The sequence below is a fragment of the Myiozetetes cayanensis genome, unplaced genomic scaffold (genome assembly GCF_022539395.1).
Source record: "Myiozetetes cayanensis isolate MyiCay16 unplaced genomic scaffold, myiCay2020 scf3, whole genome shotgun sequence".
Classification (NCBI taxonomy): Eukaryota; Metazoa; Chordata; class Aves; order Passeriformes; family Tyrannidae; genus Myiozetetes; species Myiozetetes cayanensis.
The window spans coordinates 60,744,635-60,760,747 of NW_026087521.1; the positions used below are offsets into that span (position 1 = coordinate 60,744,635).

Sequence of the window (16,113 nt, forward strand, 5' to 3'; positions counted from 1 at the left end):
AGAAAGAGTCACCCAGCGGGGCAGACGAGTGACAGCGCTGGTACAAGAGCTGTGGGCTGGCCGTGACTGACCTGGGGCTGGAAATTCACAATAAAGGCCCTGCACCTTTATCGAAGAATGACAGAAGCAAATGCCTGGATGAGCCTTCTCAAAGGAGTAAAGGACTAAACCTCTGGCAGCTTTTAAAATTAAACTTGAGGCATTACAAGGGATTTGACACAGCATTGTCTGGGATAGGCTGGGTTCCGTGAGGCAGGAGAGAGCCTTGTGTCCTGCACAGCCTTGTCACACTGCTCTACCCCTGGAGAAGTCTTTTAGGAAATGCTTTCCTCTCTGCACAAGAGTCTCGTGCCCCATCCTTGCTCTAATCTTATGGAAAGGGGACTGGAGATGAAAAATCTGCCTGAGACCTCAAACTCCACATGGCCTCTGCTGCTTTACAGGACTTTGCTTCAGGCCCGTTTCTCTAGGAGAAAAAAGGTTTAGAAATCCCTTTGTGTCTTGCCTCTGTTGTCCAACCACACACAGCAGCTCCCCTTTCCCCAGAGCTCTCCCTGAGCTCTCCCCTGGCACCCAGAGCAATGGGTGCCAGGACAGGATTCCAGGTCCCTCTCCCATTGATGGAATAGTACCCAAGAGGGGTGCAGCAGTGTGAGAAGACACAGCTCAGCAAGCAGCCAAGAAACATTTCCCCTAGAAAAAGAAAATGCAGAAAACTATTTTTTTTCAGCAGGGAAAGAAACTGCCTGACCACCTGGCGAAAAGAAACAAGCACTGGGCAAAGCACGGCGTGAAAGTAGCTAAACAGCATTTAATCCTCTTTTATGCCCCTGGGATGAAAGCAGTTTAGTGAGGCCCATGAGACTACCCCAAGCTCAAGCCAGGGGATTTCAGCCCCAAGCCCCCAGCACTCACTCCCCGCCAGTTCCCAGCCAAGCGCTGTTTCCCCTCTCCCCTGCCCTTCCGGAGGGCCCAATTAGCAATTAATCACCAGACAGGGAGAGCAGCTCCCTCTCTCCACATTTCACTGAGCCAAATTTGAGAAAGAAGGGTTTTGGGTTTTTTAAACCATTTTCTCCCTTAAAAGTCAGCCACAAGCTAAAAGCAGGCACAAAGACCTGCCAAAGCCCACAGCTCACCTGCAAAGTGATTCCAGCTGCGCTGCCAAGCTGCAGTACAGCCCAGCATCGTGGGGGATCAGCCACTGGTCACTGCCAAGCGCAGCCTGAGCAGCACTGGTGTGTGCTGGCACCTCAGTGCCAGCAGCAACGCCCTGGTATCAACCCTGCCTGTGCATCAGGCACATCCATCCACACACCTCACAGCCCTGCCATGGGGATCAGAGGCAGGGTCCCCTCTCCCACATGCTTGCAGCTCTGGCAGATGCCAACAGGGTACCTTGGGATGCAGGAGGGATGTAATACTTCTCAACCGAGATGGGGAAAACCCCATCATTCTCCCCTGTTCCTGACACCTGGCTCCAGCACCCCAGGGACACTCCTCCATGGACACAACCAGGACCAGTGGCCAAGAGCTCCTTGGAGTCCCACAGAGTCTCCTGGAAATGCTGCTGCTCCTCGCAGAGCCAGTAAAGACATCAGTGCCCCATGGCCTCCCACACCACTCCCTGGTTTGCCACCAGGACCCACCATCTGATCTGCACAGGATGTCTGGTGCTCCTCAAGGAAGCAGTGCCTGGGGTGAGACACACTGTTTCAGAGAGCCAAGCCCCTTCCCTGCTCTTCCTGCCTCTCTGTGCAGATAGCCACCCACCTCACCAGCAGGACCAGAGCTCCACACACCCCAGAGAAACACAGCTACAGCCATCAGAAACCCTGGAACATTGCTGCCCAGTTATCCATGTCCCACTGGGTCGAAACAGCCCCTGCTGGGGGCCCGGGCGGTGGCACCATGCTGGCAGGTTGGCACCCTCTCTTTAGACTCGTGACTTGGGCATTGCTGAGAAGCTGCTGCCAGCACTGGGCAGGGCCAGACACAGATGTCACAGAGGCAGGAGGGACCGTGGAGAGACTCTGGTGACCAGGTGCCCCTCGGGGGTCATGGCCAGGGCTGCACTTACCTCCGCCGTTCTTGTAGCAGAGGTAGGGGAAGCGCCAGACATTTCCCAAGCCAATAATCTCCCCAGCCACAGACAGGACATACTCCAGCTTGTTGTTCCATTGACCACGCTCCAGAGTCTGGTCCTCCTCCTCCTCCTCCTCTTCCTCCTTCTCCTTTTCCATGCCAGGGTGTGCGGGCACCATTTCACCATTGCTGACAGCGCCGGGGACTGTGTAATCCATCCCACCTTCAGAAGGAGTTTCCTTTGTTACATCCAGCACAAGCCATGCAATAAGGCAGAAACCTGGGCTATGGGAGGCAGGAGAGGGGCAAGGACACATGCACAAATACCTCAAACTGTTCCTTTCTTGCTCCTCATACTGATTCCTGCTGGCACAAGGTGCTAAGGGGATCTGTACACTTTCACTACTGAGTCCAAAACCAGTTCTTAAAAGCCACTATTGGTTTCCTTATTTTAAATTGACTCATCTCAAAACACTACTGCTTCTGGAACCCCATCCTCTAAGCACAGTGTTACACAGAGAACCCAGCGGCTCAGTCAGGGTGGAGCTCCCAACATGGCAAGAATGGGGAACAGACTTAGGGCTAGAGGGGAATGACAGGAGGATAAAATACTTTACAAGGTATTTTATAAGGGTTTCTCTTCTCTCCTGTTGCTGCTTACCAAGGTCTGGTTTGACAGACCGTGCAATGAAAGCCACAAAACACACAGAAGTCTCAGACACAGGAAGAGGACGAACTGAAATAAGAGAAACAAGTTTCTCTTTTCAGTGGTAGCAACTGTTGCTGACAATCTAGGAGGCTGAGTGAAAAGGTGATTTTCAGGATGGTGCTATCCTTCTAATAGCAGGAAGAGAAACAGTGCAGAAGTCACGACAACCTGGGATCTCACCTTTCCCAGGGTCTGCTCCTCCCGACATCTGCCCATTGCCTACCAGGGCTCCCCACAGAACTACTCCCAGGAAGCTTTGGCACCATCTCTAAATAGATCTGTGCTGACAGAAGACAGCACAGAGTAGGTGGGCACCGCTCCCACTGTCCCAGCTTCCCCCAAAAACCTCCAAGAGGACACCTGTCCTCCCAGGAAAGCCAGGGCACAGCCTGTGTGACTGCTGATGCACAGCTGGTGCCTCAGGTCACAGGTATGGGCAGCAGAGGTGGCACCAGCTCTGCTGCAGCCATTTAGTAGGATTGAGAGGTGTCTGAGCCTGTTCCTCCTGGGCAGGATGCCCCGCTGGCCACCAAGTCCCACGGGACAAAGGGTGAGGACTGTGCTTCCTGACTCGTGCCCAGTTGTCAAAGCTGGGATTGCTGAGGACCTTGTGCCAAGGAGGGCACCTTCCTCCACACAGTGCCAGCCCTCGAGCCCTGCAGGGGCAGCTCCCCCAGCCCCAGCCTTACGCTGCCATTCATCCCCGCCCGCAACTCTCTCGCCAGGAGAGCAGGAAAAGGCACTGCCAGCAAATGACACTCTCCCCCATCCGGGGAGAATTAAAAAAGGGCAAAGCAGCACTCCCAGCCTCTCCCCTCTCTCTGCACAGTCCCCTATGAAACACTTGGGGACATGAAGAGGAGCAAGAAACACTGGCAAGCGTTTGACAGGGGTCGAAAGGAAGGACTGGGAGGACCCCTCCACGCTAGAAAATTATTAAACAGGCAGAAAACGCTCCGTGACCTCTCCTCCACGGCAGCCCCGGGAGGGTGCGGGGCGCAGGGGGAGCAGGGCAGAAGGAAGCGGGGGCAGAGGTGTTACCTTGCGGACGGCGCTGTCGGGGCGAGAGCCGACGGGAGAGGCGAGGGCAGGACCGAAAGGTGCTGGCTATTTAAAGTGTTGGAAAGAAAAAATTCAGCGGTGGTGTAATCCTAGACTTCGCCCAACCCACATTCCTTCCCCCACCCCCCAGGGCTGGACAAAAACCTACACATGACTGATTTCATGGCCAGTGCAAAGGGGCTCGTTCCCCCCGCCTGGGAGAAGGGCTCACGCCGCCTCCGTCGGGGCGCTCCGTGCCGGGCCGGGATCGCTGGGCTCCCGCTCCCCATCGCCTCCCTGCCCAGCACTGTCCCTGGAGAAAGGGGAAACCACCACACACAGGTGCCTCAACAGCACTGCCTGAGGGAGTGCAAGCCCCGAGACCTGCTGGGAAGAGGTAGGACATGAAAGCCAAATTCACGGTGAATTCCCACCACGGGGTCTTTCCTTGGCAGGGAGGTTATGGGCACAGGGCAAGGTCCTGCATCGCAGCCCGACCTGCAATTTCCAGGGCTGAGCTGTGGCCAGGAGCAGTGGCAGGCAGCAAAGCTGGAAATAAACTCAGCTAAACTCTCTGCTGCTTCTTACTAAGGGCCCAAAACAGCCTCATTCAGAAACTTGGCAGGTTGCAAACTCTCTTCCCTCGCGCGCAGGGATCTCTGCCACCGGTCTTTCCCGGGAGCAGCGCTGCCCCATCCCGGGTCATCGCTCCAGAAGCTGCAATGCGGACGGGCAGTTAGGCAGCAGATGAAAAAAATCACGCAGCAGGCAGACAACCTGCCCCAGTTGTGCAAACCCAGCACTGCAAAATGAGCTGTGTTGGGATTACAGCAGGTAGTTTACCTGTTGACATTAGCTCCGTGCTTAGAGGCCATAAAAGAGGCAAACAGAACAGGATATTGTTCATGGTAGACGTGTTACAGCTGTGACGGTCCGAGGATGCAAGTGGGGCAAGGTTTTAAAATATTTTTATTACATCTATTGATAAATATCTAAGGCAAGATAGAACAGGGGGCAAAAAAAAAAAACCCTGTGCTATTGGGTTCGGTGTCCTTGCATCAAGTGTGTAAAGCAGCAGGAAAACCTGAGCAGTGTACAGACAGTCTGGGAAGGCAGTAGGAGAACAACAGGAATGAACTGGCAAACACTGTGGTGTCACCACGTTAATCTATAGTGCACCCACACAGCACCAGAATTCCCACAGGAAAAACAGGGTAATGGAAGAGGGACAGGCAGATGTAATTCAACCAAGGAGTGATCAAATCTGCAGTGGCTCCTCATTTTGGGAATAGATGCCTTGGATGAAAAGAGGGTGACCACAGAGGTCTAGAAAAAGGGAAAAGACAGAGAAGAGGAGTATATTGTTCACTACAGAGTAACAATTAATGCCACTCAATGAATAACTCAGATTTAAAGCAAAATGAAATACTTTTTCCCCCCAGTGTGCATAATTAATTAAACGTTATACCTACGGCCATTACCACAAAATATAATATGGAAAGGATCTAAGCAAATTCACACAGGGCTGCTCCTCCTCTGCAGTGATTAAACAGGATGGTCCAGCTAAAACAGCTCCAGCCCTCAAAGTGGTGATTCTTGAAAACCAGGGAAGATATTCCAGAGGAGGAGTTACACAATACAGTGAGAAATGGAGAACACCCCTGTGCAGAAACCATCTCACGGTGGATAGGGTAGCTGTTAAATAGTTATGCTAAGAATGTAGGGATTAAAAACAACAGCAAAAACAACATCTTGCCTTGTGCAGCAGATTGGTGTGAGGAGAGAGGAGATTGATTAAGGAACCATTTCTAGAGATTCTCAAAACTATTGTGCTCATCAGCATCACTGCATGAATATCCCTGGGTAAGCACAATTACTACAGCATACAGATAGCAATAATCTTATCAACAAGGAGACAAGCTAATTGGCAGGAACTAATAGACTATGATAGGAAAATGTGCAATCAATTACAAACTATTTGGCTTCCACCCAGTGAGATAAGACTGCACTGAACACAACAATAACTTGAAAATGAAAACAAATGTTCAGTGTAAACATAAGCAGCGAGGGGAAATATTAAATCTACAAGTGCAAAAGCAAGCTGGAAAATCCTGAGGAAAGCATTTTTGAAGTAAAACATCACTTTACACATCTTCCAGAGTGAAATAAGAAGTAGTCTATGTGGTTTTGGGAGATGTTACTCGAGAGATGCAACAACAAAAAAAAAAAGGTAGAAAGATAAAAGAACCAAAAAATACCACAAAGAATCAGTTAAGACTACAGAGAAAAGTATGTTTTCAATACATATTTTTGAAATAGCAGAAGGCAAAGAATCTGAGAGGGACTTTAATTAACCCATCAGAGGCAATAAAAAAATCTTAAGGGAAAAATGCAAAGGATGAAATCTCAGTGTTTAAGATTTTGAGCCTATAACAATATCTAAGGCAAGTAGAAGAATGGGGACAGGCAGAAACAAGGCCTTAGGAAATAGATTTTCAAAGAAATAAGAGAAATGGAAGAATGTGACTCTTAAAATAAAAATAAAAGAGGAACAAACCTAGATAACATGCACTCTGCAGTAACAGGAAAACAACTTTAACCACAAATCTACCAAGGCAGTGCCATTTAAAAATATTTGGATAGATACACACGCAAATATTTACATGAATAAGGGGAACACCAGGGAAGAGCTTTTGTTGCAGTGTGTCTCACCTGGAATTGTGCAAGCTGAACCTCTCTGGGAGGCTGCAGAGCACCTTCCTCCCAATGTTCCACGTGCTGGCAAGTGGCAGCCCTGATGCTTTGCCTGTCCCATGTGCATTGCTCTCGTGTCACCCCCTAGGAAGGCACTGGGGGGTTATTTTGTGGGTGGTCTCCCCTGAAAGAGGTGTGAAATGAGAGGCTACCTATTCAGTAACCCCTCCACCCTCCCCCAGAGCACAGGGCTGATGATGGCACCAACCAGAGCAGCCACACTCCTCCCAGTCCCATCCCAGCCAGCCAGGCCATCACCCCCTGTTTATTGGGACAGCCCATGCTGGAGTGATGCCTCCTGGAGCAGGTCCTGAAGCAGCCTCCAGGTCCAGGCAGGCTGCCAAGGGGACAGAGCAGCACCATGCTGGTCCATGGGGCATGAGTAGGGCACAGCTGGCTTGGTCACTTCTCCCCAGCGCCCGCTTTTGGAGAAGAGCCAGAGCACTAGACCAGGGTGAGTCACTGTTGGTGTGCCTCACACCTCAGGCAGGACAAGGGCTGGGAAATCCTGATCCTAAAGGCAGTTGATTTACGTTGCATTTTTCTTATACCTTTATCTTACAACATTTGCCAAGATTTCTGAGTTCATCTTGATCCCAGTCTTCCATCAGCAGCTGAGGCTGCGCTCCTGGGGAAGTGCTTACAGCCCAAACAACGCAAAGCTGAAAAAGCTTCCTCTGGAGATAATAAGGTACTTTGACATTCTCTGGGTCAGCTGTGCATAAGAACTGGCCCCAACCCAGCCCCCTGTGCATGGCTCACACACAGGAGCGCTGGCCCTGCGTGCTGTGGTAGGAACCACTGAACCTACTCCCAGGTCTGGTCTTGCTTCATGTCTATATCCAGCTTAGCAGAGGATGACTGTTAATTAGATTTCTCTCCTCCAATGGACCAAGCCACTTCCAGCCATCTGGAGAGGTAGCTGAAACCTAAAAGGATGAGGGTTTCAAAAGACACCCACTTTGAGGAATGACGAGGGGGAAAGAGGAGAGGGAAATGTTTAATAGGAGACAAGCATAATCTCTTACTGCTCTCCAAGTAGCAGCTGCTCTCCAATGAATTATGCTCCAAACCCACCAAACTCTGTTTAGGATAGTGGCCTGGGAACAACTGCTGATGCTTCTCACTCCCAGCGTGAAAAAGCCACCAGCCACATCTGGCCTTTGCCGAGCCCTGAGATCAACTGTGCTCCCCATTTCCACCTCCCCCTCCACTCCTCTGTCACACGTGACAAACTGCCTTCGTGTGTTTTGAGGCCATGTAATCTTGCAAGCCACCTCCCAGCTTCCAGGAACACAAATTTGCCGTTATATTATCTGGGAACCAAAGGCCAGAGCAAATACGATGCATTTCCTCTATCTGATAACCACCCTGCCACTGGCCTGCTCAGCCTGAAAATGTTATTCAGCTTAAGCGACCGTGGCTGTAGCAAGCAAAATTGTCACAAATATGCACAGAAAGGGGATAAATAGAGGCTGATACCGGCTGGCACATTACAGGAACCTGGAGACTGCTCAGCGGAGAAAGAAGCCAAAGTAAGCACAAAGGAGTGACTCCTGCCTGGGCCACTAAGCTCTCCCAAAAAGGCACATATATTTTGAAACTACAGCGGCAGAAACCAAAAGCCATTGCAAGAGCCTGCAGTTCCCACATGATAGAAGATCCTACTGCAGCCATGTGGACAGCCTCATTCAGGCACAGCCTCCCTTCCAAATAATGGCTTGGGAGACCAGAATCCTGAGGCGAGAAAACCCCTGTGCTCCGTGGGTGCCTGCAGAGGAGTGGAGGCCTCGCTTTTGCGCCCAGGTTTGTGGTGCGAGATACGTCTGTCTGTGGACACCGTGCTCTGCACGCTGGAGATAAACAGGTGACACTTTCGCACGTGCCAGAGCTCCGGGACCAGTCTGAATGTGGGATGGCACACTCACAGCACTGGAGAACCCTCTCCTGCAGATAGCACTGCCGTACCCTCTGCTCCTCTGCAGGTAGGAGCGGCGGGTGAGTTGTGCTCAGCGTGTAGGTGCTGGTGAGTTCCTCTCCAGGCACCTCTGATCAAAAGCTGTAGAGCGTAGGAGGAGGTAAGTTGAGACCAAAAGAACTGCGCTCCTAGACCTGCTTTGGCTGTAACATGAATTCCCAGCAGAAACAGAGCTGCAGATTCCTGTCACCACTCTCTCGGCTATGTCCAGTGCCAGTGGTTTCCCTCCAGACCAGGAGGAAAACAGCAGTGCTCCTTGGGCGTGCACTTGCCTGTCAGGAACACGAAAGCAGGAACACACAGATATTTGTATTGAAGGCTCAGGCACAAGCACAGCAGGAGTGACCAGGCAGGCAGATTTACCTCTGCCTTGACTTCTCCTTAGTACCTTGTCTCTGTTAAACACTCTGGTCCTTCGCACACATGAACAGTGTTTTTTCTGCTCGGGATCCAAAAGTATCCTCATTTCATTTATGGGCCAAAATAAAAGCACTGCAAGGTTATGCAGTTATAAGCACACATGTATAGATACATATTTATAGGCTTATAATAAAATACAATATTATACAAACGAGAGCTCAGCAGCAAGCAAAGACTCCCGAGCCTGGAGACTTCAATCTTTTTTAGCATCTCCTTGTACTTTCCCCTCAATTCCATCAGGGAACTCCAGTTCCTCAGGGCTCTTCCCCGATTCCAGTTTGCCAGCAGCTGGGCAACCTGAACAAACCCAGGCAGAGTAACCGTGGCAACAGAACCTGAGCACATTTTAGGGAGAGGGCAGAAGGCACCACCCTTCTAAAGTCTAGTCATGGACCTCCTGGTGTGAAAACTGATCAAGAAATTAAAACTCACCAGTTCATTGTTGCAGCCAAGGAACCAACTGGAGGACATCTTCATATCAAGAACCATATGCCAAAGGAAATCATAACTTTAGGATAGTAATGACAGCAGTGTTGCTTAAGTGGCCTAGAAGTGAGAAGCACAGGATCAGCATTTTGATTAGGTACAGGGTAAATGGGGGTGTAGAGAAGGAGATGTATGTTGGGACCATCAGGATGATGGGTTTTCCTTGTTGTCCACACATCCTACTCTGAGATGAAGGTCTAACTCTGAAACCAACTGTCTACAGAAAGAATTACATCAAAGCCATTGATAGGGCTGGAATTTGCATGCCCCTGCACCCTGTCTGCCTGCAAGGGGGATGTTCTGGCAGGAAACAGGGAAAACTTTTCTCAGAGGTGAGACTGGGTGTACTGTTTAACTGATTCCTCCCCAGAAAACCCATAACCTGGTTTTAAACAAACAAGGTTTGGGCAGTGTTCTCAGGGCATCTGTTCATACTTACTTAAACACTGTAACAAAAACACAAACAAACACCAAAAGCAAAACAAAAAAACCCCACCCAAACAAACAAACAAAAAAACCTTTTCCATTCAGGACTACTGGGCTGGTAACTACTCAGAACACAAAGTTTCCATTCTGGGAGAAAATCCAATAATCAGCTAGTCACTTGGTGGACAGAACGAGAGAAGGTTTTTAAAAGTTTCTCAAAAAGAAAGTTTTCTATGCAAGAGTTGACAAAGTGAAAACTTGGGCATTTCAAAAACAGTCAATAAGAAATAAAACACGGGTTCAGTTTTGCCCACTTCCAAAAATTAGAATTACAGCAGGTTTTAGAAAGTCCCTGCAGTGTTTCTCTTAAAAACATCCCTGGCAGCCCTCGTGAGCACACTGAGTGCCTGGCTGAGCTCCTGGGCCACTGCAGCACCCAGGGGTGCTGGACTTGGAGAAGCATCACTGGGGAATCCAGAGCCCACCCCTGAAATGCTGCCTGGTCACAAGCACCCCTGCAAGGCTCTGCAGAGTGTGCCAGCTCCTGGCCAGTGCTCATCAGAAGCAGTTTGTGCCTCTTGCTTTGCTCCTCTGGCCACCAGCAGCTCAAGGGAGGGCAGGAGGAAGCAGAGGGACCTGGTCTTGTCTATCCTTCCCCTGGGCTGCCCTGCTGAGGTCTCTGCAAGGTAGTGTAGCCAGACACTCAGAGCTTAGAGTTACCTCTGCAGACAGAGAGCAGGAGCTCACACAGAGGAGATGCACTCCCTATCACTCATCTGCTGAACTGGCTCACTGCCCAGTGGGACTTTGAGACATAACATGAGCCAGACCCCGAGCCTTTAGCTTCCCTGGTGGATGGAATTCTGCCTGAAGCAAGAATCACAAGCCTTCACACCAAGGCCAATCTTCTGTCTCCAAGTCATTCCTGTTCTGGTAGTCAGTTGCAATATACGACACCAAATCTCTCTCTCAGGCTTGAGGTATTTTCTATCCAAAATGAAAGAAAAAAGTAAATTGTGACTTTTGATAACTTAAGGCAATCTTATTTTTCTGTTGATGAGCATCGGAGATGAAAAAGCTAAGCTTCAAATCAGATGCAGCTGATGTCTGAGGAAAGCTGACCCTTCCAGCCAAGAGGAGGGGTGGCAGGGGATCAGGGGCTTGGTGCCCAGGCACTAGGCACAGAGGTTTTAGCAAAACCACATGTGGATTGGGTCTAGCCCAGTCAACCCACCACACACATGCTAAATGGAGAAGGTAGCTTCCTGGCACTGCTTAAGACCAGCCTTACTCCAGAGGAAACAAAAGGGCTGCTCACGTGCTTCGCTCTTTGTCATTTTTGAATATCAAATTCCAAGCCACATTACCCTTTTGCCACCATGAATTCAAATGCTGGTGCTCACCTGAAATAAAACACACAGGGGCTGACCTGACCAAGAGGTCAGAGGGAGAAATACACCCAAACACAAGGTATTTCCATCACCACCACTAAACTGACTACTTTCCTTTAGCCAAACAGGCTCAGAGCACCACAGCTCTTTTTGATAAAGACACTTCATTCCTGGCACCAGCAAACTAAGGCAGAGGGTCAGGAACTGCTTGCCAATCATCTGACAAGTGCTGGGAATATGGTGTCATTAAGTCTCTCATAGCCCAGATCTGAAGGTTTCATAGTGATCGGGTGGGGGTGAGGAAGACATAGTAGTTTGTTCAGATTGGGGAAATAATTAAAAATGCAGAGCTGATGAAACCTTTAATCTTGGTATTCATCATAACTGGGATCTGGGGGAAAAGGAGAATGGCCTTTGATATTCTTGTTTACCCTAGAAGTTTCTTACCACAAGGTTGGATTTGTGTAGCAGTACCAGCATACACCCTACTGCTAGAACAGAACCTGTGGACTTACACCAGAGCAGACCAGGAAGCAGCCCTTCCTTACCACTGTCCAAATCTGGCCCTAACGATGCCAATGGGCATGGACACTTGGCTCACTGGAGAGGAAAGACAGAGGCTAATGGGACTTCAGGAGGAAGGAACTTGCTGGAAAGGTAAGACCAAACTTGGTGGTGCAGCGATGGTGAGGAACCCAAGCAATGCCCCACAGAGCCCGTTGACTGTGGCCACAGGCAACAGCTCACACACTGTCAAAATAGTCTGAAGATGCACATGCCCTCAGCACCATTCCCACACTCAGCAGAGCCTCTCTGCTTCCAGCAGCTGGCTGGTGGAGAAGCTGGAGGATCAGCCAGGGCTGAGAGGACAACAACAAAGTGCCAACTTGCATGGAGGATGCTCCACGCTGGAGGCAGGCAATGGCAGCTCCGTGCTTCCCACAGTTCGCAGTCTCACAGCTCCTCTGGAAGTAGTCAGGCAGCCCTAGAGGGGTGGGAGGCAACACCTCCACTGCTGGGAAGGGAAGGCAGTTTGGGAAAAGCAAAAAGGAGTCTGCAAAGAGAATTTGTCCTGTCTTCCTTTGGCCACACTTCTCTGAGAGCAGGGACTGCCCAAGGTGTAATGGGAAGGCCCTGAGGGATGAAAGCAAAAAGCACAGGGAATAATTTGTGTTTCTTTATCACAGGAGCTGAGAGAGAAACAGGGACATAGAACAGATGCTTTTAAGGACAAAGCAAAGCAAATTGTCTTTTTGCAGAGATCTCAGGTGCTGCTTTGTGCAGCAGCACTCCCTGCACACTCTGTAAATGGAAGTTACACATAGATCACATCCAATTTTTGTTCCAAACAGGAGTCTGACCCATCAGCTTCCTAGAATTGCCTTAGCAAGAAAAAACCCAACCTTTAAGTTACAGACAGCTTTTCTGTTGCTGTGTACTCCTCCATTATTTATTTGTTCAGCTTTGTGTACTGTCTTAACACCCCTAAATCCTAGGGCTTGACCACTCCAAGTATATTCCTACCAGAAGCCAGGGGAAAACAATGCCATGACGTATGGTAAGGCCCAGAAAGCAAGCAACCCCAGCTGTTTTCAAACCTTACCAGTACGGATACAAACCTGGATCATGGCTTGCAGCTGCACCAGTAGATCACCTCCTTCCAGCAAGAAGTGAAGAGCAGAAGCACCACACGCTCACCTGGGGGCTGGTTCTTCAGCACTAGGCAGGATTGCTACCAGGTGATCCCACTTCTTCACTGGGTGTTCTCAGACACTGGTGTGCAGCGATTGTCTCTCCCAAGACTATTTCTAGGAAACGCTAAATCATCCAACTCCTGTCTCTCTCCTGCTTGAGAGACTGTCCAGAAAGAAGGTAATGGGATGCAATGCTATCAATGCGCTGATAATGTCTAGATTATGATCTTTACAGTATTTCGCTCTGATAATGCCCTTGCAGAGACACACACAAGACCTGGCTAACTGAATTTCCAGCTGTATAAAGGGAAAAGTTAAATCATTAGCTGACAGAAGTAAACAGAATGTGTTTACCTGAGCTGCTTCTCAAATTCATAGTACAGATAGGAGTGGGCCCCACTGCCATCACAGAGCAGCAGTTGCAAACACCTCATTTCTCTGGGGGGCAACAAGTGTGCCCACTGCCCGGGGAGTGAGCTGAGCTGCTGCAAGGCTGAGCACAGACTGCATCAACCCAGAAAAGGATGCAGCAGTTTGATCAGCTGGCACATCACCCATCCATCAAAACCAGATGCCAGGCTGGCTAGAGACATCAACCATCACCTCAGGACCTGTGTGTTCAGAGGTGGCTGCTCTCCTCGGGTATTAACACCCATAGCAGTTCCCTCTGGCACTTGTCTTTAAATGACTTTTGGGGGGAAGTGTGGGGTGATGCACAGACAGCCAAAAATTGACTTCTGAAAAGCCTCCAATTAAGACACAACGCTCTACCTAGGATTAGAACTATTCACTGCAGCAGGGCTTTTGTTTCCAAGGCATTCAATGCATGTCTTCTTACAGGTATCTCTGTTTTTCAATAAATCCTCAGTGCTTTCATTTCCTTCACCTTGCAACTTAACACCCATTTGTACCGAGCCATCTCATTACATAAAGCTCAATGCTCTCACTGTCTTGCTGTGCAGTTTCCAGCTGTCCTATGCATTTATCACCCTCCCAAAGCCAGCATGGCTAGAATTCCGATAAGGGCTGGATTTATAGCACCTCCCAAATGCCTTGGCACTCCAAGCAGACTTGCTGTTTGGTTCAGGCAGGCTGACCAAACACATTCTCAGTGACCACAGCTGGAGAGGATGTGAAGTTCTCTGCTTTTCATTTTCATCTAACCGGAGTAAGGCTCAAATCTTGCTTTTAGCAGACCAGTTCTCAACATCTTACAAGGGTTTTCAAAAGTTATTTCAGGAATGATTTAAGAAAATTTTTCCACCCTTTCAAAACCTTCTATTTGCAACACACAAAATGACTGCTATTGTACAGTGGTTCCCTTGAGCAGTCATTATTTTTAAAGTTATGCAAAATGCACTTAGGATGACAGCAAGACATGTCTGATAAGCAACTAGTGACTATCTGATTACTTTTTGCTTTGTTTTGCTACGACTCTGTGTCATGTTTACTCTAATAACTGTTATTAAAACAACAGAAAAATGAAAGTGATAGCTCTCCTCAGTCATCTGCCTAGTACACACACTACTGCTGAATGAAGACTGCAGACTGTATCATTTCTCCTAGAAGATGAGATGCCCCTGTTCATGCTCATTGTATTATGTCTTTCTTCCAGTGCAAAAGGACCCTGCATCAGTAACACAGAGACTTCAACCAGAGCAGCTTGGACATGCATCTACACGTAAGGGAGTGACATACCTGCTCACAGGCCCACATGGAGTTAGGTGTGAGCAGCCCACTGAGAAACCTCTGGTTCTGCTACTTAGTTTTCTATGCATCTTAAAACCTGCAGTTCAGACAGGTTGTAGTTTTTTTTTTCTTCAAATTTGACATGCCATAATGATGAATGAAGCCTAGGAAAACATCTGTATGGAAGATCATTTTATTGATGGATTGTGACGAACCCTTCTGTACATCGTGCCCATTCAATGAAGAGGAGAAAGATTATGGAATCTAACTCAAAGCCACGTCCAGGCCCATGAGGGGTAAGGTGACTGGTGACTGTCACCACTATAATCCTAGCCCAACCTGGGTGTCTTCTGTGATGAACTATAAGGACAAGGGGAAAGCAGTGGGCACTTACCCAGACTTACCACAAAAACACCCCTGTGGAGTGGATGGATAACATACAATGGGGGTGGAAAATGGGGTGGATTTCTGTGCTCAGACTTCAGTAGTCAACAATTTGAAATCTAGGAGGTGGCCAGCTGCAAGTGCAGTACCTCAGGAGCTGGTACTGGAGACTACTGGTTTATGTCCTACCCACCTGGGTGGTGGGTTAGAGCACGCTCATATCTGCAGATGACACCAAACAATGCTGGTGGAGGACGGGAGCAGGACACCCCAAAACATGAGAGGACAGAACTCCCATTCAGTTGGATCTTGACTGGCTGAAGTGATGTGCTGATGGAAAGTTTGTTAAGCCCATTAGCCCTGCACATGAGAAATGAGAAGTCAAAAGACCTGGGGCTAACAGTGGCCACAGTGAATAGGAGCCAGCAAAACTTGCAGCTATAAAGGCCAGCACTGTTCCAGGCTGCACAGTAAAAGCGTGGGCAGCAGGTTCAAGGAAGTTATTTTCCCCACGTATTCAAGACTCGTTAAGCTGCATCTGGAATAACACTACCCAGTCTGGGGCTTCCCATTACACAATTAGACATGACCAACCTGCTAGAAGTCCAGCTGAGGACCACCAAGTCTGTCAGAAGGCTGCAGCTCATGACATGGCTCAAGGGAGCTGAGCTGGGTTTGTTCAGCTTGGAAAAAAAGGCTGTGGGACCTGCAGTCTTCAACTATCCAATGGATTGTTAGAGAAAATATGGAGCCAGACTCTTCCAGTGGCAACAGGAGAGCTACAGCAAGGGAGAATCTGTACATTAGATAAACGTTTGCGCTGAAGATACTACAAAACCAAACAGGAAGTCAGAGGTTGTTGAATGTTCATCCCTGGAAATAGTCAAAATTTCATTGGACAAAGCCCTGAAAAACTTCACCCCCTTTCAAAGTCAGCACTGCTCTAGTCAGGAGGTTGACCCATATGACCTCCAGAAGTACCCTCCAACCTAAATGTACTCTGTGGTTCTAAAAACTGAAAAGATCAATGCAAGCTTCACAGTGTGGCTAATGTAA

At 49.0% G+C, this 16,113-nt stretch overlaps 1 protein-coding gene across 3 annotated transcripts in view; it reads right to left on the minus strand.

The window, feature by feature from the left end:
- LOC126645140 (sodium- and chloride-dependent GABA transporter 2) overlaps positions 1-9,873 on the minus strand; it is a 37,343-nt gene extending 27,470 nt beyond the window's left edge. The window contains exons 1-3 of one of the 3 annotated variants that reach the window (XM_050325203.1): positions 4,005-4,140; positions 3,836-3,901; positions 2,081-2,308 (exon numbers count right to left, since the gene is read on the minus strand). In XM_050325203.1, coding sequence (XP_050181160.1) covers positions 2,081-2,308; positions 3,836-3,901; positions 4,005-4,125 — 415 coding nt within the window. In that variant the 5' untranslated portion in view covers positions 4,126-4,140. Of the gene's footprint in view, positions 1-2,080; positions 2,309-3,835; positions 3,942-4,004; positions 4,141-9,419 lie in introns of those variants that run through there. The other 2 variants (XM_050325202.1, XM_050325201.1) reach the window with 2 other exon arrangements.
- Positions 9,874-16,113: the final 6,240 nt, after the last annotated feature.